This window comes from Sebastes umbrosus, chromosome 10 (assembly GCF_015220745.1).
Source record: "Sebastes umbrosus isolate fSebUmb1 chromosome 10, fSebUmb1.pri, whole genome shotgun sequence".
Lineage (NCBI taxonomy): Eukaryota > Metazoa > Chordata > Actinopteri > Perciformes > Sebastidae > Sebastes > Sebastes umbrosus.
This window is the reverse complement of record NC_051278.1, coordinates 9,297,842-9,325,643: the sequence shown is the minus strand read 5'-3', so window position 1 is coordinate 9,325,643 and position 27,802 is coordinate 9,297,842. Positions and strand designations below refer to the sequence as shown.

At 39.6% G+C, this 27,802-nt stretch overlaps 1 protein-coding gene and 1 long non-coding RNA gene across 2 annotated transcripts; one reads left to right on the top strand and one right to left on the bottom strand.

The window, feature by feature from the left end:
• Nucleotides 1-1,061: 1,061 nt before the first annotated feature.
• On the top strand, nucleotides 1,062-12,989 carry ogfrl1 (opioid growth factor receptor-like 1). The gene is made up of 7 exons (XM_037782541.1): nucleotides 1,062-1,409; nucleotides 3,083-3,169; nucleotides 4,017-4,095; nucleotides 4,397-4,475; nucleotides 5,697-5,763; nucleotides 6,783-6,928; nucleotides 8,270-12,989. Exons 1-7 carry the CDS (start codon nucleotides 1,221-1,223, stop codon nucleotides 8,829-8,831), a joined length of 1,209 nt encoding a protein of 402 aa, XP_037638469.1. The 5' UTR covers nucleotides 1,062-1,220; the 3' UTR covers nucleotides 8,832-12,989.
• On the bottom strand, nucleotides 3,176-8,423 carry LOC119495775. The gene is made up of 3 exons (XR_005208557.1): nucleotides 8,286-8,423; nucleotides 6,742-6,863; nucleotides 3,176-3,464 (listed from the first exon to the last, which is right to left on the bottom strand). It is a non-coding gene; the product is annotated as an uncharacterized LOC119495775 (long non-coding RNA).
• Nucleotides 12,990-27,802: the final 14,813 nt, after the last annotated feature.

Sequence of the window (27,802 nt, the reverse complement as noted above, 5' to 3'; positions counted from 1 at the left end):
ACATCTCTAAATCTCTAGATTTAGAGGTGCTGTTGTGTTCTTTAAGTGTTAGAAATAAATCTAAAATGCAGGTTGTGCATTCTGTTTTTCAATGTTGTCATGAAATGTAGCTGAAGCACTAAGGGCGCTTTCACAAGCCATAGTCCGTTTGGTTAGTCCGAATCAGAGGGAAATTGATACTTATGGTTTGTTTTCTATTTAGTCTGGTTCGGTTTCACAGTGCACAAATTAAAGTACAGCAAATAATACAAAAAAAAAAATAAATTGCTGAGGGACGTGTACGAAGGAGCAGGGCCAAAGTTACTGCACTTTTGTTTATTCAGGGATCCCTAAACAGTCTTGGAATTACATAAATTGGGTATGACTATAAAAGCTGAGACTCTTGTGGCTCCAATGAGCCCAATCGTATTCATGTGTGATGATTTTAGTCCCCATAGTAGCATTTCATATGGTGAGACCATTTTTTGAAACTTGACCTCACTGTATAAAATGACCCGTGGTGACCTCTAGGATAATCACAGCCTCATGAAACTTTATAGCCACAAACTACAGACCTACAGCATTCAGAGAATGGATGGCTTTTCTAGGTAGATTGACAATAAGGGGGTTTCTGAGCAGTTATCAGAACAGAAGTGCTCGCCTCATATATATAGAGTGATATTGTGGTTTTAGCTGACGTGTGTCGCCTCACTGTTTTGAGCGATGCTCGTTCATGTCCATGTAGAGCGAGCACAAGCGCGAGCCCGACGCTGACTTTCGTTGACCTAACGGCCACAGGTGTCGCTGTTAACAAGCATTTCTGATTCTTACAAACAGTCCCTTTAATAATTTCTCAAAGCTATCGCTGTCACAATAAACTGCATGTTTTTTTTTTGTTATTTATTTAGTTTAGTTAATTCGATGATATTTCAAGCAACCATCAAGAAGACACTGAATAATTATTCAGTTGAGAAATCACGGTTTTGTAGCTTTAAGACCTCCTCCTGCTGCTTAGTGGCACTAATCACCTCTCATACAGAAACACGCATCATCGCTGCTGATCTGGAAATTCCCCTCTTTCTGCCATTTAAACGCTCCTCTGTGAGTGTGAGGGCAATGTGAGCCCAGCGAGCTGATATAACACAAAAACACCAGGCTGTGAGCAACAAATGATGTAGTATTTTTGTGCAAAAGAAGAGGACAATAGAAGAGAAAGCGGGGTGTTGCATGTTGCATTTTAAATGGGAAATCTGTTGGGCAGCTGGCGTCTCAAGGAGCCGAGCACCGTGGAGGAATGCGACTCGACGTGGGGGTCAGACTCCGAGAGCGAAGAGCCGGCGGCTGAAGAGGACAGCGGCATCTCCGACTCCATCAGCCCGGCGGAGAGCGACCGGGCCCCGGGAGGAGACCCTGGAGATGAGTCCCCAAAGGTACAGTGAGGGTTAGAGAGCGTGCATGTGATGACACAGTGGGGGGGTAGGACCGGGACATGGTGCACGTTATTGACAAGGCCAGGACACAGAGAGGACAACCAGACCCCATGCTGCTGTCCTGCTGAGAAGAGCATCCAGCCTATACACCAGACTTCATGCAAAAATATGTCAATTTAATGCAACCTTTGTTTTATGCAGAGATTTGCACTCTGAAGGTGTGAGTGAACTTTACTGACTAATTACTCTTCCTTGTGGCATTAAATCCGCCAAGCAAGCACTCCACTGTTACTGGTAAAAATAGGATATATGTCAAATTTGAGATTATTTGACAAATTGCAATTTTAAAATGTATTCAATCTGATTATATTACAGGCCAGTGGTCCCAAACTTTTTCAAGTCAAGGATCCCTAATCTGACACAAACTAGACCATGGTCCCCTATCTGACAGGATTTCTGCTTTTAATTGTTTTATTACAGAAAGTAATAATAATAATAATAATTATTATTTATTTATTTTATATATTAAAATACAGCAAAATCTCAAGGTTCTTCACACAAAGGGTAAAACAATCACAATACGATGTTAAGATAATTAACACAAGAAACGTGATTAAAAGCATCAAAATAGGAAAAATAAAATTATAGTAATTATAAAAAACCCTATAGGGGAAGGCTAAGAGGAACAGGTGAGTTTTAAGATTAGATTAAAAAAAAAACATGACCAAAATAGTCATGAGAGAGATAAGATAAAAAATAGAACTTTATTAAAACCAAAAGAAAATCTTTTGCCAGAGAGAGCTTAAACATGATATCATCTTGAATTTATCAAAATAGTTCACTGGGTTGTTGTTATTAGACTACTTCACACTGTTTCAGAATATTAAAACAGCGGGTTATTATGAATATTTGAGAAACTGTAATTCCCTGAATCACACTTTGTTAGATATTGCTTAAATTAAGACTTCTCATCATTTCTGTAAGGGCTCACAAGCCAAAAAAGGTTGGGAATCACTGGTTTAAAATTACTACCATAATCAATTAACTGGTTTGAGTAATTTTTCAAGAAAACAAAACCAAAATTCTCTGATTCCAGCTTCTTATATGTGAATATTTTCTGGTTTCTTTACTCCTCTATGAAAGTAAACTGAATATCTTTGAGTTGTGGACAAAACAAGACATTTGAGGACGTCATCTTGGTCTTTGGGAAACACTGATTGACATTTTTTCACCATTTTCTAACATTTTATAGACCAAACAGCTAATCGATTAAGAGAGAAAATAATCAACAATGAAAATAATCATTAGTTGCAGCCCTGATACGTAGATAGATATAGTTAGATATAACAGGCCCAGTGTAACACTGCGAGCCTTTCTGACCAGTGCAAGTTAACATGACCCAGATTTTATTTGGGAATCAGATCTAGTTTCTAGCGTCCTTTTGTACTGACTGCACGGCAGCGCTGATGTGAATTGTCCTCCTTTGCTAGAGAGAAATGGATGATGACAGCCCCCGACCTCAAAAGCAAAGTCAAAGCTTTTCATTCAGCTGAATGGTAGATGAGTGCTGTACTACATCTGTTAAAACACGGGACGCTTTTGTTTCTGCATTTGAACTGATTCTCTTTATTTATTTCTCTCCTCCCTCCCTTCTTTCTTTCTTCCTCTCTCAGCTGACGGACTCTCCAGAGTCTGTTCCAAAGATGAAGAGGAGTTTCTACGCTGCCAGGGACCTCTACAAATACCGTCATAGCTACCCGGTAAACACACACACACACAGAAACAAAGAACAATGTGCCATTGATACCCACAAATGTAGATACGCAATTCACAGATGCTCTCTGTATACACAAATCCGGGGAAATACCGCAAGTAGACAAGTCGCCATGACTGCGGTGGCATCTCCCTACAGTACGTACACGTTTGAATGCAAGCTGTCCTAAGAAGTGTACAATTTTCTACTTTTACCTTTACTTTCTATGTAACGTTACTGTTCACAACGATGTCTAGGGGTTCGGGAAGAACCTGAGAAGTTCTCAGCTGCCTAACGTTAGCCTGAAACAAGTAACGTCAGCTAAGTTAACACTGCTTAGCAAAAGTAGCTAACGTTAGTGGGCTTAAGACACTGTCTAGGGACTGTGGTGATCCCACAGACTAAATTAACTTCATCAACTAACTGTGGCATTATTGTGAAATATAACGTTAGTTGCTCTAACTAGGGCAACCTCATGACCACAAAGTCAATCATTAATCGGTCGATATCACAAACAGAACACGTTCAAAGTGTCTAACGGTGTTAACTGGTGACTCTCAGCTGAAAGCGTCGTGGTTGCTCGTAGTGACGGCAGCTGTGTCCTCATAAAAGCCTTCAATTTGACTTTAATCCATTTTAAATACATACTCATCTGTGTTTATTATCTACGGCAACCATTTATGTAAGTTACTACGAGCAACCACAGACACATTCAGCTTAAAGTCACCACGGTTAGCAGACACTGAGTCACTACAACGTGCCACCACAGTAATGGCTGCGCCGCTAGATGGCTAGATTCGTTCCACATTGTTGACACACAGTGTGATCTCTTTGTTCTGTGTGTGTTTTTGTAGAACTTCAGAAAGTCCCGGCAACCCAATGAGTACCGTAACCTGCGCTTCTACCTGAACAAGATCCCTCTAGTACCTGATGGTGAGATCATACACACACTCACACCCACACACACACGCGCACACCCCCCCACACACACACACACACATACACACACACACACACACACACACACTCACTGCATGCAGACCTCCTGCCATTGTGGACAGAGGAAATGTTGGCTTTGGGCTTAGTGAGTTTTGTTTGGCTAAAGGTCATGTTTGACTGGGAAAGACCAGCAGATTAGTGGACTGATCCAATGTTTAAACAAACACACACACACACACGCACACACACACTAGAAATGTGTTTGGCTGCTAATTATCCCCTGTCTCTTCTTCAGGTATCTATATAGAGGAGATTCTGACGAAGTGGAGAGGCGACTATGACAAACTGGAGCACAATCACACCTACATTCAGTGGTGAGACATTTCATCTATTCCCATTTACCTTATACAGTATGCGATTGCACCGACTCCTCGGAGGTGACTGGATTGTTAATTGGACGGTAAAAGCCACAGCAACTCTGACATGTGAAAGCTTGTCACCAGAAATAAAGTGAGAATTTTTATCAGCTGTACATCCTGAATATAAATTTGACTGTTCGCTTTAGTTACCGTCGCTGCACCCGTCAAGCTTTCCGTTCCCACGTGGCATCTATTCACTTTACAGTGATAACGGGGGCAGATTTACTCGTCAAAATCCTTAGTCATTTTTTAATCAATGGGTTCTTCATCTCAGACAGAGGTAGACAAAAGCAGACTTCTCTTTTATAGCCAGGGACGGCTGAAAAAACAACTGTTAATCAGTTATAGCTACTGTAGCTAGCCGATTAAGCTAATATTAGTTCCATGAGTTGGTTAAAAACCCGTCTCCGGCCGACTTTTTAATGTTTCCATCTGACTCGTTTTAAACGGAGACCTTGTAAAAATGTCTTAAATATGCACCTGATGGCCACATACATGATATTGTGCGAAAGACTGAGGCTAAAGCTGCATGTTCCAGGCTAAAATACAGCGTCCTCACCAGTAGGGCTGGACCCGATTATTCAACTATTTTTTTTTAACCCCTCAGGATTACAAACGTGCATAAAACACACCAAACCTTCTGGAAAATGCTTCTTATTCGATAACAAATATAAATACAAACAATACGTTTAGCAGAATCCTTAAAAACAAATGCCTTTAATTAAACCTAAAGACACATGTAGCAGCGCTATGTCGTCCATCTCAGCCGAGAACGGAGAAATGTCTGGCTGAGTCCTTCCCCGAGTCATGTCATGGAGACATGAGGCATAAAAAATGCACTCTCGGACTCATCATGACACAATTTTGTTCGATAAAACGTGTGTGGGGGAAGCCTCTGAGTGTGTGACATAGGAACTGTGCTGCCTACTAATGGAGAGATGAAAGCGCTCCTCTGGTCACGCCGGTCACGCACGTGCTGCAGATTGAGTACCAGTGAGTTTCCTAATTTGTGAGTTACCTCCTAGACACGACCCTGTATAAGGGAGCAATAGTGGTACTAAATGTCTGTATTTTACGGTGACAGCAGTAGCAACTGTTATGAACACTTGTGTATTTTCATCACTTCCAGAAATCTATTTTCATTTGATCTCGTGTTTTTTTATTTCCTTGTGACAGGCTGTTCCCATTAAGAGAACAAGGGCTCAACTTCTACGCACATGAACTGACTCAGGACGAGATCAAAGTAAGAAACACAAGTACACACACACACACACACACACACACACACACACACACATATATATATATATACACATCGATTCTAGAGCTGCCTGCATGTCTGATTTGTTTGCACTTCCTCATTGCAAATGTTTGTCATGGTTGAGCGACAGAGTGTATCTTCCATTCAACCAATACATTAAAAACATTCCTTTTAACATGATATTTTACACTTGAAATGACAGTGTACTGAAAGTTGTTGCACTCAAGAACGTTGGTGCATTCCCTGTATAAAGCAGTTACATAAGACTCTCAAAAAAAAGGCTTTGGAAAATACTCTGTCTCTGAATAAATCTGACATCAGTTTGATCATTATTAATGTCAACTTTGAGAATGCTTAAAGGGATAGTTCAGGTGCTTTGAAGTGGGGTTGTAAAAATATTTGAGAAAGGCTAACCTAAAAAAAATCAACCTTTTGTGATGGGAAACTGAAGCCGTTGTATCCATCTATACTCTCGCCAAAGCCACCAGACTCCATCGAAAAAACCTGTAATTTTACCTCAGAGAACACTAGAGTTGCTGGTTTACTGCTGCCTCAATTGGTTAGTTTGTTTGTGCTATTGTGCGATTTCAGTGAATCCGATCAAAACCAAATGTGCAAGGTAAAATTACTGTTTTTTCAATAGAGTCTGGTTGCTTTGGCAAAAGCGCAAATAACGGTTGGTTTCATACGTTAAGTCCTGTCTGTTTCTCCAAACTGGGGGTGTGCCCACCGTCATCTACTGTAGGTAATACACTGACTAAGTACCTTTTACAACCCCACTTCAAAACACCCAAAATATCCCTTTAACCACTTGAATGTTTGTGTCTGAAGTATATTTGTTCAGCTAAGAGTAATTTTTTCTGAAATTAATTTACATCCCATTGTTAACAAGTGCAAACTGACCCAATTCAGATGTGGTTTGGGTCCATGTTAATGCCAAACAGAAAGGTGGTGTCGTACCTGTCAGCTGGTCTCTGATCTGCTGCGTTTAATCCCATCAGGAATTCCAAAGCACTCGGGAAGCTAAGCGGAGATTCCTGGCGGCCTATTCCCTGATGTTGGACTTCTACGGAGTCAAACTGCTGGATAAGAGCGGGAATGTTAGTCGGGCTCCCAACTGGCAAGAGCGCTTCCAGCACCTTAATGAGTAAGCACACACACACACACACAAACACACACATAAGCACTTTGTGCAGCAGCTTAGGGGTATAAAAATTGCAGCCAGAATTGGTGTGAACTTCTGGCTCAGTTGCCAATTGCTGCTTCTGTGCCCTTTAGCAAGGCAATTATTCTAAATCCCATACAACTTAATTGTTCTTCTATCAGCAGCCAAATGTGAATCAACATGTTTTCAGTCAACGAACAGATGGTTAAAGGGTAATTTAAAGGGTGATTTTTTTTTTTCTTTCACATCCCATTTCGATGGTTTCATGGCCTGACAGTAGTCACTGCGTTTTCCACCTGAATGTCACACATTGTACACTTTTAATACAAGTATGTTTTTCTCCTCAGTGCTACTACTACTATAACCTCCTCTAAACCTTAGCATCCGATGCTAATTGTTGCCATTATCCAAACCTCATGAGAAACAACATATTCTCCACCATAAAGCAGCTGTTCAGTACAATTGTATTCCCTTCTCTTGCTTTTAACGTCCCAGCAAATATGCTTTGGCATCTGGTGCTCTGTGTTTTCTAAGATTGCTCTCAGGCCAAACACCCATCAGAAACAAACTATTCTTAATAATGAGGGTGCTGTATTGTCAAAGACCTTCGAATACAAGTTGATTGCAATGCCGTGAGTCATGTAGTGTTAATTTTTTAGCAGCTGATTTTGATTTAGGTTTAGTCTTTTGCTTAAAATGTATATTAGTTTTTTTCTCATTTGACTAATACAAATACTAAAGACAATTTGTTCTAATTTTCCTAAGGGAAATATTAGTATCACTTTCATCATGCGTTTAAAAAATAATAATAAGATACTTTTTTTGGCTGTTAAAGTCCCCATGAAATGAAAAAGACAGTTTGCCAGTTTTAATCCTGTGTCCCTGTGTTAATTGTTCATTTCTATCTTGTTATATGCCAAATATATGTAAAAAAAACAACAACCAAAAAACGATTAATTGAGAAAATTATCAACAGATTAATCGACAATGAAAATAATCATTAGTTGCAGCCCTAGTTTTAACAATCCAGAAGATACAGTATGAATGCAGGTCGTTGAATGGTTCATTTGTCCGTCTTTCACATTAAAGTTTTATTTTCAAAAAGTAACTTTTGATTTAGTTTTAGTCTTGTTTATGTTTTATTATAGTATTTTTAACCTTAGTTTACGTTGATGAAATTCACATTAGGGTCATCATACAGAACCATTGAATATGATGTAATATATCATCTATTACTAAGACTGTAATTGGCCTTTTTTTTTACAGGAGACATTTTGACAAGTCATAATAATACATGTTCACCTCTTGTTTTGTTCTCTCAAGGTCCCAGCACAACTACCTGCGGATCACTCGCATCCTAAAGTCCCTCGGCGAGCTGGGCTACGAGGCCTTCAAGGCGCCGCTGGTCCGTCTGTTCCTGGAGGAGACGCTGTGCCACAACACCCTTCCCAACATGCAGCACAGCGTCCTGGAGTACTTTGTCTACACCATCCGCCTGCCGGCCACCCGCAGACGTCTACTCCGCTACGCCCGCCAGCACTACAGGCCTGCCCACGCCTTCCTCTGGGGCCCGTCACCTAAAAGGCGAGGTGGTGGTGGTGGTGGTGATATCGGAGGTGGTGTAGGCGCTGGAAGCAGTGGGATCAGAGCACCTGCTCCAACACCAGAGCACCAGAGGAGGGGGGAGGAGAGCAACACCTCCCCATCTGCAAGTAGCGGGATTATTGTGTCTTCCCATGATGCCGTGACGTGCCAGGACCTGGCTGGAGGAGGGCTGAAGGGCTGCATGGGGCTCGGCTCTAATATGGCGGGACTGGAGGGAGCGCTGATGATGGCGGGAGCTAGAGGAGAGAGGAACGAGTACAGTGAGATTGTTCCTTTGTAGGGGATAGGGTTTGATGTTTTTTAAATTAACCGGTTCAATATTTAAAGAGAAAAAAAATAATTGTTTAAACTCGAACGTTATTCTTAGCAGAGTTAAGAAGCTTCTGGACGCTGAACCTTACGGCCAAGAAGACAGTAATAGTAAAACTCATTCATACAGTCGTGTCATTAGAGGCAATTCAGGTTAAGGGCTTATCATAAACAACTATGATGTTATTTCTTCAGTTTAACTGTACTGAATATGGGGTGGGACTGAGGTGTTTGCGAAAGTGGGAGGTCATATCCTGAGCCAAGCTTAACAAACTCGCCTTGGACCAAATCCCAAAATCATTTAAACCAGTAGAGACCCAAAAGGGTGTTACAACTCTTTTCCTCATCAGGGCTATGATTATAAAATAACTTTAACAGCCTTATAATAGGATGTTTTGGTCTGGAACTGTGGCAGAGGTGAAATATGGTTTACTGATAATGAAGACTGTTTTAGAGCTGAAAAGGTGCTGATTGGCATGTTGGTCTGCTGTAGCTGGAGCTCCACTCCAACAAGCTGGACTGAGCTCACTTTATTCAGCTGCTGTAAAGTGAAAATTATAACGTGAAGAGGGAGATCAGGGAGAATTTTTTTTAACAAATCCTGTGAAAAGGACATAAAGAACACAAGAGAGGAAGAGTGACAAAGGCTGTAGTGGGCTAATTTGTCTTAGCAATACTTTGAAACCATAATGTTTTTTTAGATTGACTTGAAATCCTCAGTTTGTTGTTGATAATAGCAGGCACAACTCAATATTTATCTGCTCTGCAATTTTACTGTCTACAAGTTACAAAGTAGCCGCTCCCCCTCCGAAAATTGTACATAACTATAGAGCAAAAAACAAGACTTGTTTGTGACTAGGAAAAAGTTATGAATAGAGGGGCTTTTTAGTGACATTACTACTCTTCTGTAAACTGACCGGCACCATGGAGGTCCACTGGAAAAATGTCTATGTGCAAATGATGGCTAAATATAGTATCTAACTAAAAGGACACTTGGAGAGGGAAGACCTCCACCAAGGCCAAATGACCAATCTCGCAAAAGTGAAAAATTATTTGTGTAACTGTCCTGTGATTCGGATCCGCTACAAAACAAAAACAGCCTTCCGCCCAGTTTCATGGAAATCGGGCCAGTAGTTTTTCCGTAATCTCGCTGACAAACAGACAAACCAAACTAAAAACATAACCTCCTTGGCGGAGGAAACAATAGTTCAAGATCCCTGCTGCTGTTTCAAAGCAAAGGGTGAAGTGTCGATAGATCTGTTTCAAATTGAAGGTTACTCTCTCGTAAACGCTCTCTTTCTTCACTTCAATTTTTAATAAACTAGAATGGGTTATGCTTTCCGCAAGGACGGTCACACGGATATGAGCTGACGTGGAATCGGGATGAGGAAACGTTTGGATCTTTTATACTCCTTGCAGGTTTCTCCGGGGATTTTGTGTCAGGATGATTATTCGTTCAGCACATAGCTGATTTTTTCTATTTTGCGTTAAAGTGAACCACAATAGTGTAGTTTACCGAGGCCAAAAGGGCATGCAATAGATGTACTGGAGTACATCTACGGTCTGCTGCGACCATGAATATTGAATTCTGACGGATCATTAGGGATTACATATTTAATTTTGTCCACCTTCAAATGGTAGTTCAAATTTCAAATAAAAGGTGTCATTCGTACTGTGGTTACATGGCTATCACGTGGACGTGTATCATTAATGAAATGGTGAATTGGTGGTGAAAAACAACACAGAACCATGCTTTACTCATCTTGCCAATAGCAGAAAACCTCCATTATGGCTGCCTCAGAGTGTGTTGTGTCACCTAAAAGCCCTCTATATTAACTAAAAGTGATTGGATGTGGACAGTTAATGTGATCAAACAGGTGATGTGTGGTGTGTTGCACTTTTTTGACAATCTGTGTCTTCCTGTTGAGAGCGCTGTAGGTTTCTCCAGATCATTTATTTAGAAACAGATCTATATATAATCTACAAAAGGTCAGGATCTTGCCTCGTCATGGAAATGACTGATTGTTCTCATATTGTCTAAACTTACAATAATTTGGCAGTAATCATTTTATTTTCAACCAGGCGACACATAGGTGGTGATGCTGTTGGCTTTATCCCTCTGAATATGGCAGTTAAAAGTTTATAAGTGTGTTCAGCGGATGGTTTTTTTTTTCAGATTTTTAACGTCTTCAAATTTGTTCGTTTACATTTTAAAAAAAAGTATGGAACCCCGAGAGGCCAGTGAGGAAAAACAATTTTGGTGATTCACTCTCTTAGTCTGATCTAAATTAATTTCTCTCCTGTGTTTATGACTTAAGAACATGTAAAAAAAAAAGGGTTTTGCCAGGATAATCTTTCTAAGTTCCACAATTTTTTTCCCATCTGTGAAACAGGTGGGGAAAAAAATATATATTGCCAGGTTAAAAAAAACGTTTTGCCAAGATAATTTTTCTAGGTACGTTTTTTTATGATGGCGCATTAGGGCAATTGTAGGTAAATCTAAAAAAAAAAAAAATGTTCTCCTAAATTTATTACTTTAATCTCAGAATTTGTTTTCTGAAGAGTTTTGTTTCTCTGAATATTGCCCGGATCCATAATTAATTTATTGTCTTTTTTAACCTATAATGGTGTTAATACTCGTCGTATTTTTTTCATCTGTGAAAACAGGTGAAAAAATTATATTTCTTGCTGAAGTGCACCATTACAACATGTTCTAAATAAGACTGAACGTATTCATGTTTTCATCCAGCTGAGTTTTAATTTACATACCGTGCTAATAATAAGATAATATGTACCTTGTGTTTAGAGTGTATCGAGAAATTTAAACTCACCCGGAAGAGTATTACAACACTTTGAAAAATGATTTTGACAAAAGAAAAAAAAAATTCTCACCCATTTTCACAGATGAAAAAAGTACGAAAAATTATCCACCTGGGAAAACTTTTTTCCCCCGCATGTTTCACAGACGAAAAGGGAACTTTATCCTGGCAAAAACTATTTTTTTCAGACATAAACACAGGAGAAAAAACTATTTTGATCTGACTTAGCAAATGAATCACCAGAAATTCTTTTATCCAGTTGCCTCACAAAAAACACCCCACAAAAATATTATTTCCCACCTAAAGCTGTAGTCTGATGGGGGTGTAGAAGTCAGGTGTATTAAATTAGCATGTAGAACGCTACAGTAACTCTCCACTGATAGACTAATAATTTTAGGGTTACCAGCTGCTCGAGGAAGTGAAGGAGATATTACTCTCACCTCTGAGATTTTGTTAAGAAACATATCATCACCCTCATCATCAGAGGTTGACAGCATCACCTTGCTTGTGTTTGGTTTTTAATTAAAAAAGGGACAATATTAGCTTAACACATCAGGAAGTGTGTATTGGTCTGTCTAGTCTGCCGATAGGGACTCGGCAGAACCGACAAGTTAAGGCAATTTTGTTCTCAGTTCCTTGTTGCAATAGATGGATATCTGTGAAATTAAAAAGCCATGTGAGGTGTAAGACAGCAGTAATGCTTATGATCCGGTTTGAAACACTCCGTCCTGACTTCCTGTCAGCTGTTCTTCCTGTAGGATAAGGCCTTTGTTTTTCATTAGCCGACAAGGTCTCTACATCGCTACCCAGCCAAGTGTATCTGATATAATTGTAAAAATAACTTTTCAGGTGAATTGTGTGACAACATGGGCTCAAGTATCTGATTTTTTAGTATACTGTATGTGTACATATATACGTGTGAGTGTGTATCTGATATTCTTAAGTGCCTTTTTTGTATTTTTTATGTTTATCGGTATGCTGTAAGGAATGTCTTTCCCAACTGATTTCCTGTACATCCTGTTTTTTGAACAGCATTTTGATATTTACATTATTGTTTGCATTATAGTCATATACAGTATGAGTATTAATGTACAGTAACAGCAGGAATAAATCCCATAAGAATTGGTGTAGAGGAGAGGTTAATAATATATAATACTTGAAATTGTTTGTATCTGGCTTATTGATTAAAATGTGATTGTTCCATAGATGAATATTCACTATGCTTGATGGGCCACAATAACTGGACATTTGCCCGAAAATGTGAAATTTGCCACACTTAACTCAAATAAAAATGGGATGTGGATTAATAATTTTGCCGTCTGGAAGTGTTTAAAGAACGTGAGCACTGTATGTAGCACTGTACATTTTATTTTACAGTTGGTAGGCACACATTTGTCAGGTGCAGAGCTGTTCTGGAAGCAGGAAGAATCTCAGTGGTTGAGGTAAACCTCCGTGGTTGGAGCCAAAGAACCAGTTTGTCTGCCAAATATATCACCGTTGAAAAAAGCTCACAGTATAGGATTAGATATGCAAAGGGACTCACTTTCAAATACTTAATATAAGTAAATAAGATTATCTGCCTGACTTCTGAAACATCACTGACGTCAGATCCTCTAATCTGACTGAAACTAATGCAGTATTAATACGCACGTCGATGCCACATACAGTACTAGTGAATGGAATCACACCAGCCGGGATGCCAAATCGAACCAGGGACATAAAATGGCCCCTTCCCCACTTCCCCACTTTCGCCCTTGCTCGGACCACACCCATCTCTGCACTCGGCCTTCATTTTTATCTCAACTAGACAAATATAAACACCTGGCAAAGTACTCAAAACTACCTCTGTGATAATTCCTGCTACAGTAGGTGAGACACCTACTGGACCACATTTTGACATGATGACTCACACACAGACACAACTACACACCTTTAAAGTTTTGTGACGCCAAATCGGGCCAGGGGCATAAAGTGTGGGGCCCCCCTTCGGCCCCCCTGCTCGGACCTACAAAATGTCTCCTCACAATTCTATTCAAGATTTTAACCCACACATATTAAGCTGCCAACATGTGAAATGGACTCGCACACTGCCTTCCAAGTACTCTATAGACCAGATCAGCATCACGTCATCAAGCGCCAAGGCCGCGCCCCCTTTTGGGCGAAAAAATACCAAGCCCCCAGGAAGTGCGTCGGTCGTCGATCCCGACTTTCGTAGTGGCCAAACGGCGGTACTGGAACCAACAGAGGTTTTCCGTGTCTTGTAAAGTGACGGGGCTCCGCATCGAGAAACGTTATCGTCTCTGACCGGGTGCCGGTGTCTCCCTCCGGGCGCGCGCGGTCTGGAGGCTGAAGCAGGAAAAGCCAACACTAGGGTCAGCAGTTATTCATGGAGAGACCTTCGTCTGGTCAGCTAACATTACTGCCGAGCAGCTGAAATATAGAGTGATATTGTGGTTTTAGCTGACGTGTGTCGCCTCACTGTTTTGAGCGATACTCGTTCATGTCTATGTAGAGCGAGCACAAGCGCGAGCAACAGGGCGCTGACTTTTGTTGACTTAACGGCCACAGGTGTCGCTGTTAACAAGCAATTTCTGATTCTTACAAACACTCCCTTTAAAACAGTCTGTACACACCAAAGCTATTGTTAGAAAAGTGGTAATAATCAGGCTAATAAGTGAAAACACCTGTGTGAGTGGCATTAATGATGTTTAGAAAACAATGTGGACACTGGAAAGTATACATTTTAACAGAGTATACAACAGCCCAAGTGAGAAGTCATGTTGAGTTAAAGCTAAAGTTAATAACACACCTTTCATCTGGCTAGTTGTGCATTTCATTGATGTAGCTATAGCTAAACGTGTCAGATAAAGCACAACACCACTGGATCATAGGTTGCTCACCTATAGAAGAAATGTAGTTAACTCTGCAACAGTACAGAAGTTTCTTAAGAGTCTGAAATAGATGGACGATCTCCACTTCTTCCCACTGCACAAAAGTTTAGTCAAAATATCCGGATAGGGAGCTTCCATCTGGAGATATTGATGTTATTTGGAGCCAGAGTGGTCGGGGTTGCTAGGCTACGCTGCGGTATCGAGGTCCCGCCCACACACCCGCCTGAGCCAATCAGGAGCCGAGTACGGCCACAGCAGTTAGGTTTGTTTTGTTTCATAGACTGGATCCCCATTGGCTGACACCATGACAACCGCTCATCTTCCTGAGGGTCACAGAAATGACGTAATACACATGACATACAGTTAAAGTAGTACACTCACAGCAGCTGTCAATCACAGCTGTCAAACATCCTTTTTACAATATAACTAATTAAAACCAAAACTTATCAGAAAAATGAACCTATATCAGCGTGATAAGAACTACCTACCATGACAGAAACCATCTTTGGGAAACATATATTTGAGGTGTACTTTGACTTTTTAGTTTGGTGGGTAGGTTCAGGGGGCCTGGGAGAGATGGTGTTACTCCGAAATCTTTGACCACCAAAATCTGTGACCACAGAGTAACACATGAGGTCACCATTTCTGACGGCTGTGGTCAGAAAATGTGACTCCCACTGTATCCTGCAGCTTAAAGGATGACCTTTGACCTGCAGCTTCTACTATAGTCATACATCATATTCACATTTTAGCAACAACCTTCTTTTTTTTAACTTTGAGCACAAAATGTGCTTATTTTTTGCTTTTCTTTGAGAGTTTTTTTGAATATATCTTTTAATTAAAGATATTCAAATAATTTATGTTTTTTAACAATTTAGATTTGTGTGTTTTCTGTCACATATTTGCCTCATTTACAGCAGGGTCACATTTTCTGACCACAGCCGTCAGAAATGTTGACCTTATTGGTGCCTTCAAATGGGGCCGTGTTTACCGTGTTCACGACAAGAGTCCATATGAACGTCCTCCTCTTGTGGTAATTCACGACCTCGTAGGTGGAAAGTTTCTGACAGCTCAGAGTTCACGATTGTGACGTGTTTGTTGACGTGGCGGATGCCATGGAAATTAATTTTTCATTGCATAATAAGTTAATATATTGTAATTTTAGTCGTAATTAGTTTTTTCTTCGTCATTTTATAATATGTCTGAGAAAAATGTTGATATTCGCAGTGTTCATTTGCACATAACCAAGATAGCGACGACCAAATTGCCCAACTTGATGCTTCAAAACCATAGTCCACAAACCAATGGGTGACGCTACGATGACTACGTCCACTTCTTATATAAGTCTGTGATGCTGCTGTAGCTGTAGTCATCATCTTCTGTCTTTATCCTATCATCTGTTCACATCATTAGACAATTTATTTTTAGCTGTGTCCAAACAAGAAACAGATCACTGTGTTGGCAGGCATAAAATAAATGCACATTCATATAGGGCTACACTACACTGTGATAAATAGCAGACAAAAAGACAACCAATGCAGGGCTAAAAGGCAGCAGATGTTCTGCCTGTAAATGCATTCACAAGAAGGACATATTACAACGTTTTTCTTTAGTCAGAAAGCTTGACGACCATTACTTACATTTCTAACGTAGTTTTGAGATATTGTTAATCATTCATGTGCACGGCCAGTTCTGAAGCTTCTTACAGTCAATCATGTGATGCCTCTCAGAGCCAAGACAAGGATTCTGATTCTCCAGTACAAAAAGGACACATCTGTTGCAGCAGATCTGCCAGCTGAATAATAGGATTAAAGTTCTCAGTAAAGAGAGCTGGAGAGGCTCTACTGTAGGTGCCTCACATTATACAAACCAACTGAAGAACTCTCTCCAACGAGTGTTTCCTCCACAAAGAAGTTGGGAAGTAATGAGAGGGATACGATTAGAAAGCTTGCTGCCGTCAGGAGAGGGCTTAAGCAGAAAGATGTGACGGCCGCAGTCTTCAAAGAGCATCAGATCTGTTGTAGTGTGACTCATCTCACTCCCACTGAACCTTTCTTGTTTTTCCCATCTGTGACAGCGACAATCCTTCCACGATGAGAAAACACTAGAGAGGAGAGATGAAGTGTCAGCTGCTACCACAATAGATATGATCTACACATGATGCAGTTTTAAAAACATATTGAAAATGGAAAGACACATGAAAACATGCCTGCTTTAACATCTTTCTGTTAGGCCTGTGATTAGTCCTGATTTTGCTTAGGTTGAACAGCAAGTCAGATCTGTCTGTCTTCATATAATTAACATGTTGAGACCATGTAGACTGTAGATAAAGACGGATGACTTGACCCCAAAAGTGAAGCCAAAGCATCTTGATCGCCCCCTGGTGGCTGGCTGCAGTATAGGTCATAAATCCCGCCCCTTCCCAAAGATGGTTTCTTTCATTTTAGGTAGTTCCTATCAGGCTGATGTGTGTTCAAGTGTTCATTTTTTCTGATAAGTTTGGTTTTAATTAGTTATTTGATGCTATAAGAGATGTAACTTTAACTTTCCATAACGTCACAAGTCTTTCAAGGCCCCGATCACACTGAGATACGTTGCTAAAAACGTGTCACCCGCAAAACCATTGTTTTCCTATGGTACAGGAGTTGTCCATCTATGCAGTTTATGGTTGAGATCCATGGTCTTATGGAGGTTTAAAGACCACAGTATACAAAAAAGCCACTCTTACAGACCAACATCTCAATTTTAACTCTAACCACCACTTACATCACGAAGGATCAGTGAGCACCACCCTACATAGAGCAGATCTTGCTCTCTCTCAGCGACTGCTGCCAAGGCTGACTGAGACTATAGCCGTGTGAGAGGGAGAGTTTTGTTTTGTGTTTGGTAATGAGGGCATTGTACCAGGATGAAATGTTTATAGGAGCAGTGAAGAGTAGTCACAGTACAGCTAACATCCATAGCATCACAGATTCAATCGCAAGTGCAGCCGTAATGGGATCAATAACTATACGCACAGCCACAGCATCACCCAGCACAGCCAGGCAGAGCAGCTGGGCTCACAGCCTGTGGCTACATACTGACGCAGCTCAGCCCTTTGAAAGGAGGAATGAGCAATAAATGCATCATGTAATGTCTCACATCATCTCTCCTTTCGGTAATATCTGCAGAGCATTTCCCTAAACAGGCAGTGTACTAGTCTATAACTGGACTGGACCAACACACTGATTGATGATGATGATCGTGATTCTCTTTTATACATATTCAAATGAGCCTTGTTGAAGGGAGCCTGAGGTCTAGGATTTTTATTGACAATGACTGCTCCTGTGTAATTGCTGTGCATATGACAATAAATAACTAAACTATCCTGAAACATTAACTGTTGCTGTGGATCAAGGGGAATGCAAAATATATTCCTAGAAATTTGAGGGAACGCAAAAATAGTTATGCGACGCACCAGGCGTTCCATTAACTACAATGTAAACCCATCCATGGCAACAGTAAACACACAGGGAACATGATGTGGTGACGTAGTTTAAAGAGCAAAAGAGACAAACAGGGCGGGTGGGAGGGGAGGTGGATGGGTCCAACAAACACAGGGCTTTCGTCCAGGAGACCGCTGTTTGTGTTTCGTGCGTTAAGTTTGACTTTCACTTTATAATCAGCTGTTTGTTCGTATCTTGTTTTCACAACTTCAAGCCACATTTTAACTTTACAAATGTAGTTGTTTTAAGCCCAACCATGTAGTTTTTTCCTTAACCTAAAATATAGTGGTTTTGTTGCCTAAACCTAAGCAAGTGTCGTGTTTAATTCACAATATTAACTTACTGCGACCGCAAAGAGTGACGCCGAGGGGTCTGACAAAGCGTCAGTATGTGACGAGTTGTGCCGAATTTACACCAATTCTTTGTAACATTGGTCAACATGTCGCAGGAGTCACATGATCTGTTTACTGATTGGCTGTGGGTCCTTTCTGGTCCAACTTTAGTTTGGCAGCGGCAGCTTGCTGAGCTCGGGAGCGGCCGCCGCAGCTTTTCATAGACATTGCATGGCAGCTCTCCGAAGGCAGCACTTCGCCGCTGCTCTGGTGTGAATTTGACATTACAATGTGAAGAAAAATGTTCTCGTTATGGAAAGACAATTATTTACAGGTGTAAACTATTGTCACAGCAATGTATCATTGAGCAGATTTAAATGACCTCAACAAGATTATACTTTAAAAGTTAAAACCCATGAAATGCTGCTGTTATTATATTATGTATTGTACATAGGAATGTTATTAGTAAGCAGGATTACGTCAACACTGCAACGTTCTCTCTCCAATAGACCCTTTGGTTAACCAAAGTGACATTCACGTTGTTTACTGTGCTTTTAGGACAGCTTGTTCTGTCATCATCTCTTCATCCACCTGACCTTCACACATCAGGGAAGGTTCTGACATTTCTTCTTTTATAGCTATGGATGAAAACCATCTGATCATAACACCTGCTCGTTATAGAAAGCAGCTAATGAGCAGGTGTCTAACGAGCGTGTTGGCATCTCGCTGTAACGAGGTTCATGTCAAGGTACATGTAAAAAAGAACACTCTAACATTATAACGAGGTGCTAATAAGAGACTGATTGGTGCTCCGTGTGTTGCTGTAGGTTGAAGTGTTGCAGAGAGTTTCTTTTGCCAGTTAACTTTTAAAATCTGACACTGATTAATGTTCATGTCGGTCTTCCAAACAAGATCCTCACAAATATTTGATATGATCAGCTGCTCTAAAAACACACAAACAGTACAGAGCAACCTGAGATTATTCGGGTTTTGGAATTTGAAAGATTGAATCTTCAAAATCGGTCAAAACGTTTGGCTGGAATGTGAGTTTTTCTTATTATACTATAGATCTAGTCTTTGGGCACATGGAACTACTGATTTTGCAGTATAGCGGGGCAGTTAAGCATAACAATTGTGCATTTTGCGACTAAAGCAACTTGGAAATCATCATCATGAAATCAGTTTTCTGCAACAATTAGGAATATTAAGCACCTGTTTGGCAGCCATTTTGCTAAATTTGCAGCGCCCCGATATCTATATCTTTTAATAACATATAAACCTATGTCTGTGCCAAATGTGTTGCTTTTATCACAAAATGCACAATGAATATTTCAGCTTAGCTGCCCCACTAGTAGTGCCCAAATACTAGATATAGTATGATAAGAAAATGTCTGTATTTCAGAAACTACAAGGAGCACAATCAAGTATTAGGTCTCTATGAACTCATAACAAGCTGAATATCAAATCTATGCACACATATGTAGTGTAAAAAAAATCATATGGAAAACATTTAATAAACAGAATGTTACCATTTTTTCTCATTTTTCAAAAATCCTGACTTTGACTATTAATAAAAATGTGATTTTTCATGTGATATAAACATTTCAAAGTTATACTGTTAGATACTTTCCCAAAGTATGTTTGCACCAAATTTCAAGACTTTTGACCAATCAGAACAAATGTTGTGGCCTTTTCCTTATCATACTAAATATGGTCTTTGGGCATAAATGGGTTAAAACAGGAGGTAAATAACACTGGAAAATAGCAATGATAACACCATGGCCTACATCACTACCCATGATGCGTGCGTGTCTCTCCTGTGCACACTCACCTGATTCATACTGACAGAATGAGGAGGCCGTCCATAATGTGTGCTCAAGCAGAAAAAGTGCATGTGTTGAGGCAGTAGACTTGGTGATTGATGTGGACTTGTTCTGCCTTGTTTACTTGTTGGCAGCTGACTGACGGACTGACTGACTGACTGACTGACTGACGGACTGGCCTAAAAGAACCCCCCCAACTAAAGGAAGCACTCCTTTGCTCATTATATACTGTGGAAATGTGTTTGAATGTGTGCGATACACGTTAAACGTGACAGTCTCACGGAGCTGAAGGTGATAATTGTCTGTGGATTTGTCATTACGAACAAAACCTGCAAATCAACAATTTTTAAAGAGGCAAAATATAGTCCATTGTTTTCCTCAGACTCCTAATGGCTGAGATGTTTCCAATTTAAAGACAAGACAGCTCATGTTTATGCATAAAAACATTTCCCATCCTCAGAGGGCATTTGCGCCTTCCTTTCCCACATTATGTTCTTCCTAAACATCCTGTTCCTGACACTAAATTATGGAAACAAGATACCAACAAATCTCTGTGTCTGTGCGGCTCACATCTGGCCCCAAGTTGTGTCATACATCTTTAAACATCCCTAGAAGTCGTTGAGCAGCCTGGATTCTTCTTCTAATAGGGGAGAGACGGTATGAAAGTAACACTTTTCATATAAACGTCATTTTAAAAGACGAGGTTACTGACAGAAACTAATTTCCCTTGTGAACAACAACTCACGTGTGTTTTCTTTTCTATCAATACCAGGTGTTGTTTTGTGCAATTGTGGAACAATTTTGGTATAATTTGACGTTGAACGAATGTTGTTACTTTCGATCCTTTCAGTCGAAAGTAACACGACGGTATACACTTGAATTTTTTTTTTTTTTATGTTATTCTTGTTTTCATTAAACAAGTCTGACAATTTTGTTAATATGTGATTGCAAACACATTATCTTAATAAAAAAATACTAAATTTAATTTTACAACAATAGTATGAATAGTATAACAGTGATTCAGACTCTGATTCAGACAACTTTATTGATAATAACACATTTAATTTCGCTGTTAGACTCAGTAACAAGGGTGTAGAGGGACGAAAGGAAACATCTGTTACTTTCATCCCGACAATGACTCCTTCTTTGCTTCGATACTAAAAAAATGTCAAGTTATTACAATTCATTTTGAGATGAACATGTAATTTTTTAGTGTCAGTGTGTGAGCCCTAACACGTAATACATTATAGTGCTGTATTGTACTTTAACTTCATTCTCATGAGATGTTAACCATCTGGGTTACAATCTTCTTGTCTTTAAATCTGAATTTTGAAATGCTGAAGCATCATCGTGTGCCACTGTGTGCTCACACTGTTGATACGGCCTGTGAATGTCTGCACTCTGTTTGCCATTTGCTTTATGTCATAGCCTGTGTGTGTGTGTGTGTGTGTGTGTGTGTGTTTGTGTGTGTGTTTGGCACTTTTTTGCTGCATTGTTGCCCAACAACAGATGGCGTCTCCATGTGCTTCCTGTCCTCTCGTCTTCCATTTCCTCCCAGCACGCTCTGCAGCACGCCGCTGAGATTTTACAGAGACATTTCACAATATTCTCCTCTCTCATCCTGGAGGGGAGATCGGGAGAGTTCAGACACGACTGGAGACTAGTAATCACCAACACTCACTTATTTTCACAACAGTCTGTCTAAAGGCCGTATCTGTACACTGTAGAGTGCACCACAGCGGTGCTCTTTGTTTTGAAGAACTGACCTTTCCTTTTGCCTTTCTGCAGATTTCAATACTGAGGCTGACACTTGAAGCCTGACTCAACCCTGAAGGTTTTATGTTGTAACTAATGGTTTTATTAGCAAGTTATATAATTTACTAATGCCTTATAGATCAGTTATAAACCATTTATAAGAACAAAGTTTGGCTGGACCATTTGACCACTAACTTGGATTATAATACATCTATTATCAACTTTAACATCAACATTTACAACTGCAGACTTGATGAATTAAAACCCTTTATTAACGACTAATGAACGTTTATGACTGCATACCTGATGGGTTATTAGAAAGTGAGAAAAACATTATTAAAAAGCATTTATAACCACTTTATTACCAGATGAAAACACCAGCCAAAGGAAATATCTACAACGGGGCAGCCCAAATAAATGCTTAAATTATTTATCAACTGTTAATAAAGCCATTAGTTGCAACTTATTAAACCCTTTATAATTGAAGTCAATGGCAGCTGACACATTGACTTGGAATCTGCAGTGTGTTTCAGCTGCAAACATCTGCATGTATACGATTAATCCAGCGGTGGAATGTAACTTTTTTTAAGTACATTTACTCAGGTGAGAAATGCTGGAAAACGCATCGTCACAAAGCTGAAAACAGGGCTGAGCTCATGAAAAGTTGACTTTTAAAAAATGCTACAAACATATGATGATTTTATAGACCATGATGCATTGCTGTAGATTAAACCAGCCAACGGTATGGGAAATGAGTTTTAGACTCTATATGATAAATTTACCCACTGTGGGACTAATGAAGGAATATCTTATCTTATCTTCTATCCAGAGCATTAATAAAGATATAAAGGAGAAGTTGCTCTCCCTCTGTGCATGAATTTCATATTGAGCACCTTTAAATATCATACAACATACACATTTTTGAACCTGTAATATTAGCCAAAAAACATCAGATATAATAAGAAAACACTGAGAGGGAACATTTTTACCACACAATGACTTTTTTTTCGTACTTAACATTCTGCTGATAATACTTACATACTTTTACTTCAGTAAGGTTTTGAATGCAGGGAATTTTACTTGTAGTGTATTTTCACAGTGTGGTATTAGTACTTTTACTTAAGCAAAGGATCTGAATACTTCTTCTACCACTGGAATAACTTGTGTTGTTTTTCCACTGTTGGCTCAGTGGTCATTTCAGTCAGTTCATAATGGATATCCTTTACATTAGCAGTAGTAAGTCTGTCCTCTGGGTCATTGTGTAATCTTTCACAGACACGCTGACATGCTGTTGTGTATGAAAACTCCTGACTGCAGGATTTTCAGTCAGTGCTGCGGCTCAGCTTCAGTCTTGTTGACGAGATGAAACTGTAGTAAGATTTGGTTTCGGGGGCGTTCTGTCTTGTGGCAGAAACCGGTCCTGAGGCAGAAAGTCTACTTCTGCTTTCTGCTGCGCACAAAAACAGGAACTTCATATTAGTTTTCATTACCTCTGACCAGCAGCCAGAGAGAATGTAGCATGAGATGCTGATTATCATCACCCTGCCTTCACACATAAAATAACCAGACTAGTTGATTCCTTATTAGTCATAATTCATTTTATTCAATCTTGAGGTCAGCCAGACATCATAACATCGGATGGGTTGTTAATGGAACATGTACAGCTGTGATTTATTACTGTAAATGCCATTACTGTGACACTATGGCTCTACCTTGTGGTGACAGTATGCACTGCACATTTTATATGATCCTCTCTTGTAAGATTTGCATAAAAGTACAAGATGACTATTTATATTTGTGCTTTTATTTTCTATTTTTACATTCAAAAACAGGAACTATTTCCTACTGCAAATACTGAATTTAAATAGAAGAATACAGAGTATATATATCAAACTTGGTAATTTGCTATATATATACTGTATGTGCAAAGGCAAAGTAAGCACAATAAGTCATAGAAAACTCAAAATATAATAAGAGCAGAAAATACGAGTAAAAAAGTACAGAGCATGCAATATGAAGAAATAACAGTTTGAAATACAGACAATAAAATATGGAAAATATGTATTATATGCATGAAGACATGTGAATCATAAACACTTTAGTATGTCCACAGAAAATCTTATAAAAATTATCTCAATGTCCATTTATATGATTTTTCCAGAACTTTCAAGCACATCTCATGGTCTTTCTCAGCAGATGGAGTTTAGTACAGCAGTAACGTGCAGGGGCGGGTTTAGAACAGGTTTTAGCTGCTTAGATGTGAAAATTGGTAAAACAGTGTCAACATTAGAATTATTGTAGTAAAATAAAACGAAAATAAGATACAAATATTTTTAGTAAACTGAAACTAAATAAAAACTAAATATTTTAAGAACAACTAAAACTAATCTGAAATTATATTGCTTGGGTAAAAAACTAATAAAAAATTAACTTAATTTTTTTTTTTATTAGCTATAATATATCACTATAGAAAAAAGAAGACATCATGAATTTACATCAACTCTTGTGACATTGAACCACAGAAACTGAACGTATTTGATCTTCCAGGAGATGGTGCTATGCAGCAATGCTTGTCTAGAGTAGCACGAAGATTAAACGGTCATTCCTATCCAGTTCTCCAAACAGGTATTTTGCATGTATATAACTACATTCTTCTGAGACACCTGGCCCTAACAAAAACAAACTAAAACTACTGGAAAACTAAACCTTTCTGGAAAACTGAAACTAAACTAAAACTAGCAAACACACTCTTAAAAACTAAAATGAAATTGAGAAGTAAAAACTAATTGAAAATCCCAAACTATTAATTAATAACCTACTAATTATAACCTTTGTCAGCACCCACATTTTAAATTCTGGTTTTTGGCAATAATATAACTGTAAATTGTTAGTCAGTGTAATAAATGAATGCCAAATAAGCAACTTTAAATGTTCTAATATGAAATAATATCAATAAATAGCTGCTATTTGTAACTCAGAATAGCCTACAATCATGGTCACATTAAAAAAAGCCCCCCCACCTCTCCTACATGGAGCAGGACCCCAATATCTGGGACTGTTGAGTTACTTGATGGGAATCAGTATAATGCGTGGCAGCTATGACCTCTAGTGTTCATGAGCAGATATCACATCCTTTCAATTTCAGACTCTGAAACAGTTTCAAGTGTTTTTGTTCTTGATGTTACAGTTTCCATCATGTAGAGTATGTAGGTATACTGTAGGGAAATCTACGGAGAAGTCAACTTTAAACAGCCACATCCTCCCTTCCTATGTATGTATTACAGATTGTATATTTTTAGTTCTCGACTTGCAAGCACACACACAGGCAACACCCACTGTTTCTGCTTCCTCTGTACGTCTTTCCTCCTATTGCCACTTAACATGCCAAAGAAAACCTACACACACCCACAGGTTACAGAATAATGACACATATACAGGACCACCGATATTAATGCTTTCACTTTATTGTTGATTTTAAGCTTTCTGTTTTTGATTGCAATGGTACATGGACAGGTTTGAATACACATTTGCATAGTTACGAACTGAACAGTCCCCATTTTCTCCATTCTGTCCTTTCCCTGGACTCGGTCACATACTCTGATGTATGTATGTGTGTGTGTGTGTGTGTGTGTGTGTGTGTCCATGCCCCAGTGGGACGGCCACGACCGAGGTCGCTGGGTCAGGGAAACCGGCCAATCAGAGATGTACCACTCCCCATTTCCTGTCCCGAATGGCAAGCATTCCCCAGCAGTCCACCCGAGGATGTCAGAGGAGTCGCACAAATCCTTCTGCTGATACTTTAATAGCTCTTTATTTACACAGGCTGCCGGACACTTACGTCAAGTTCAAATGAACACTGCTGATGTCCTTTTTAATGCCACTGAGAATGGACTGCAAATGGAAAATATGTGGCACTGAGAGCAACTGTTTGCCTGTTGTAATGTAGACTGTAACTCTGTGTGTGGCCGGGCTGGTTTCTCCTTTAAGAGTTAACTTAGCTGTGTTGATGTTCCATAATTGGATGAAAGACGAGCAAATGGTGCTTGAAATAAACTAGAAATACCAGACATTATGAGCCCAAGAGTGTAACAGCCATATTATTAATGAAGAGGCTAAAAATGTGGTTTAACCCTCCAACATTACTTCTAACGGAAAAATCAGGAGACACACTTAAAAGGGGAATTTGTAGCGAGGGACTTTCAGTAACTGAGGTTATTAGGGAAGTAAAAATAGACCTATTCCATACAGTATCCTTGTGTATTCACGTAAAGAAACAAAATGTACTAGATAAATTATATTATGTGAAGTATAGCTGCAATCTGCAAAAAATAAAACATTTAACGTTCCTTCCCAGCTGCTGGTTGAGTTCCTGAGCCGGGCAGAATAAACATTCCCACTCCCGGCCACCAGGGGTCAGACGCCGAGAGTGTAGGATGTTTACACTTCCTGGAACTCAGAGGTCAAAGGGCAACTTTACACCGTGTATGACGTTAGATGATACTAATGTTGATACTCTAACACATTTAAGACCCGAGAATGTCTTCGAAATAGAAACCAGTGTGAACAGATAGTGGATCTTGACACTGTTTTGTCTTTGAGGAGACAAAGGTTCTGTTTTGCATACACTGTACTTAAACAGTCAGTTCAACCAAATTAAGGGAATAAATATGCAATACATTCATACCTCTCATGCACTGGTTCCCAACATATTTTGGTCTGTGACCCTTAAAACGAAGCAATGTCTACTTGCAACCACTCGTCATAGGTTTGCATATGAGTTTTGAGTTTAAATAACAACAAAAAACTTTTTGGTTGTATGTTTAATTTTTATAGGCCTGAAGCACAAACTGTATATCAGAAGTGGACGTAGTCAACGTGACGTTACCCATCGGTTTGTGGACTGCCGTTTTGAAGCCTTGAGTTCAGCATTTAGGCTGTCGCCATCTTGTTTTTTTGCAACCAGAAGGGACACTAGAGAGTCCAACCGAACACTGAATATAAGACATTTTCAGGCGACCAAAAAGGTAATAATTAACTTTCATGAAACACACTGTAAAAGGGTTAAAAAAAAGCAAATATTCGATTTAAGTATGAAAAAGTAAACAATTTTGTGTCGTGGATCTCCTTCCCTATCATGTCAATTGTCTCGTGACTCAAAAGGTTTATCTAGCGACCCTCATGGGGGTCCCGACCCCCAGTTTGGGAACCAGCGCTCTAGTGGTAGCTAGCCATGTAAATAGTTTGTACTTTATTTTCCCAGGTTTTGAAATATCAACCTAAACTTTCTGCCTGGTGTTACATTGAACGCTGTTTTCATAGGTTCTATTTCGAAATTTCCGTTTTCCCCCCACTGAGACAGATTTGACAGGAAATCTGCTGGATTATTTCTATTTTAAATAAACTGATGCTGGATTTAGTTACATCTAAATACTGTAGCAGCAACAAATACACTGCTGCATTATGAGCTGCTTCTTTCCACGTAGAGGAGCTTTTCAGAGCTGAACTCTATTTCCTGGGTTTTCCAGCACCAAGGAAGGAACGCTGAGACTGTTTAGACAGAAACTGCAAGAAGCCCAGCATGTTTTCATTCATGGTATGATGAATGTGGGGGTGGGGGGAGTCTGTAATATTAGAATGCTTCCTTCCTTCCTTCCTTCCTTCCTTCCCTGTCTGTGGTCCTGTAGTGGACGTTACACCCACTTCCTTTCAGCTCTGACTGATGAAGAGGGACAAGAATCCAAACCATTCAGGAATGTCCAGTTTTGTCTCCTCTCCCGTTTCTTGTTCTACCTTCTTCTCCTGCATGTTCATCCTCATCTTCCTCACTTTCTCCTTCT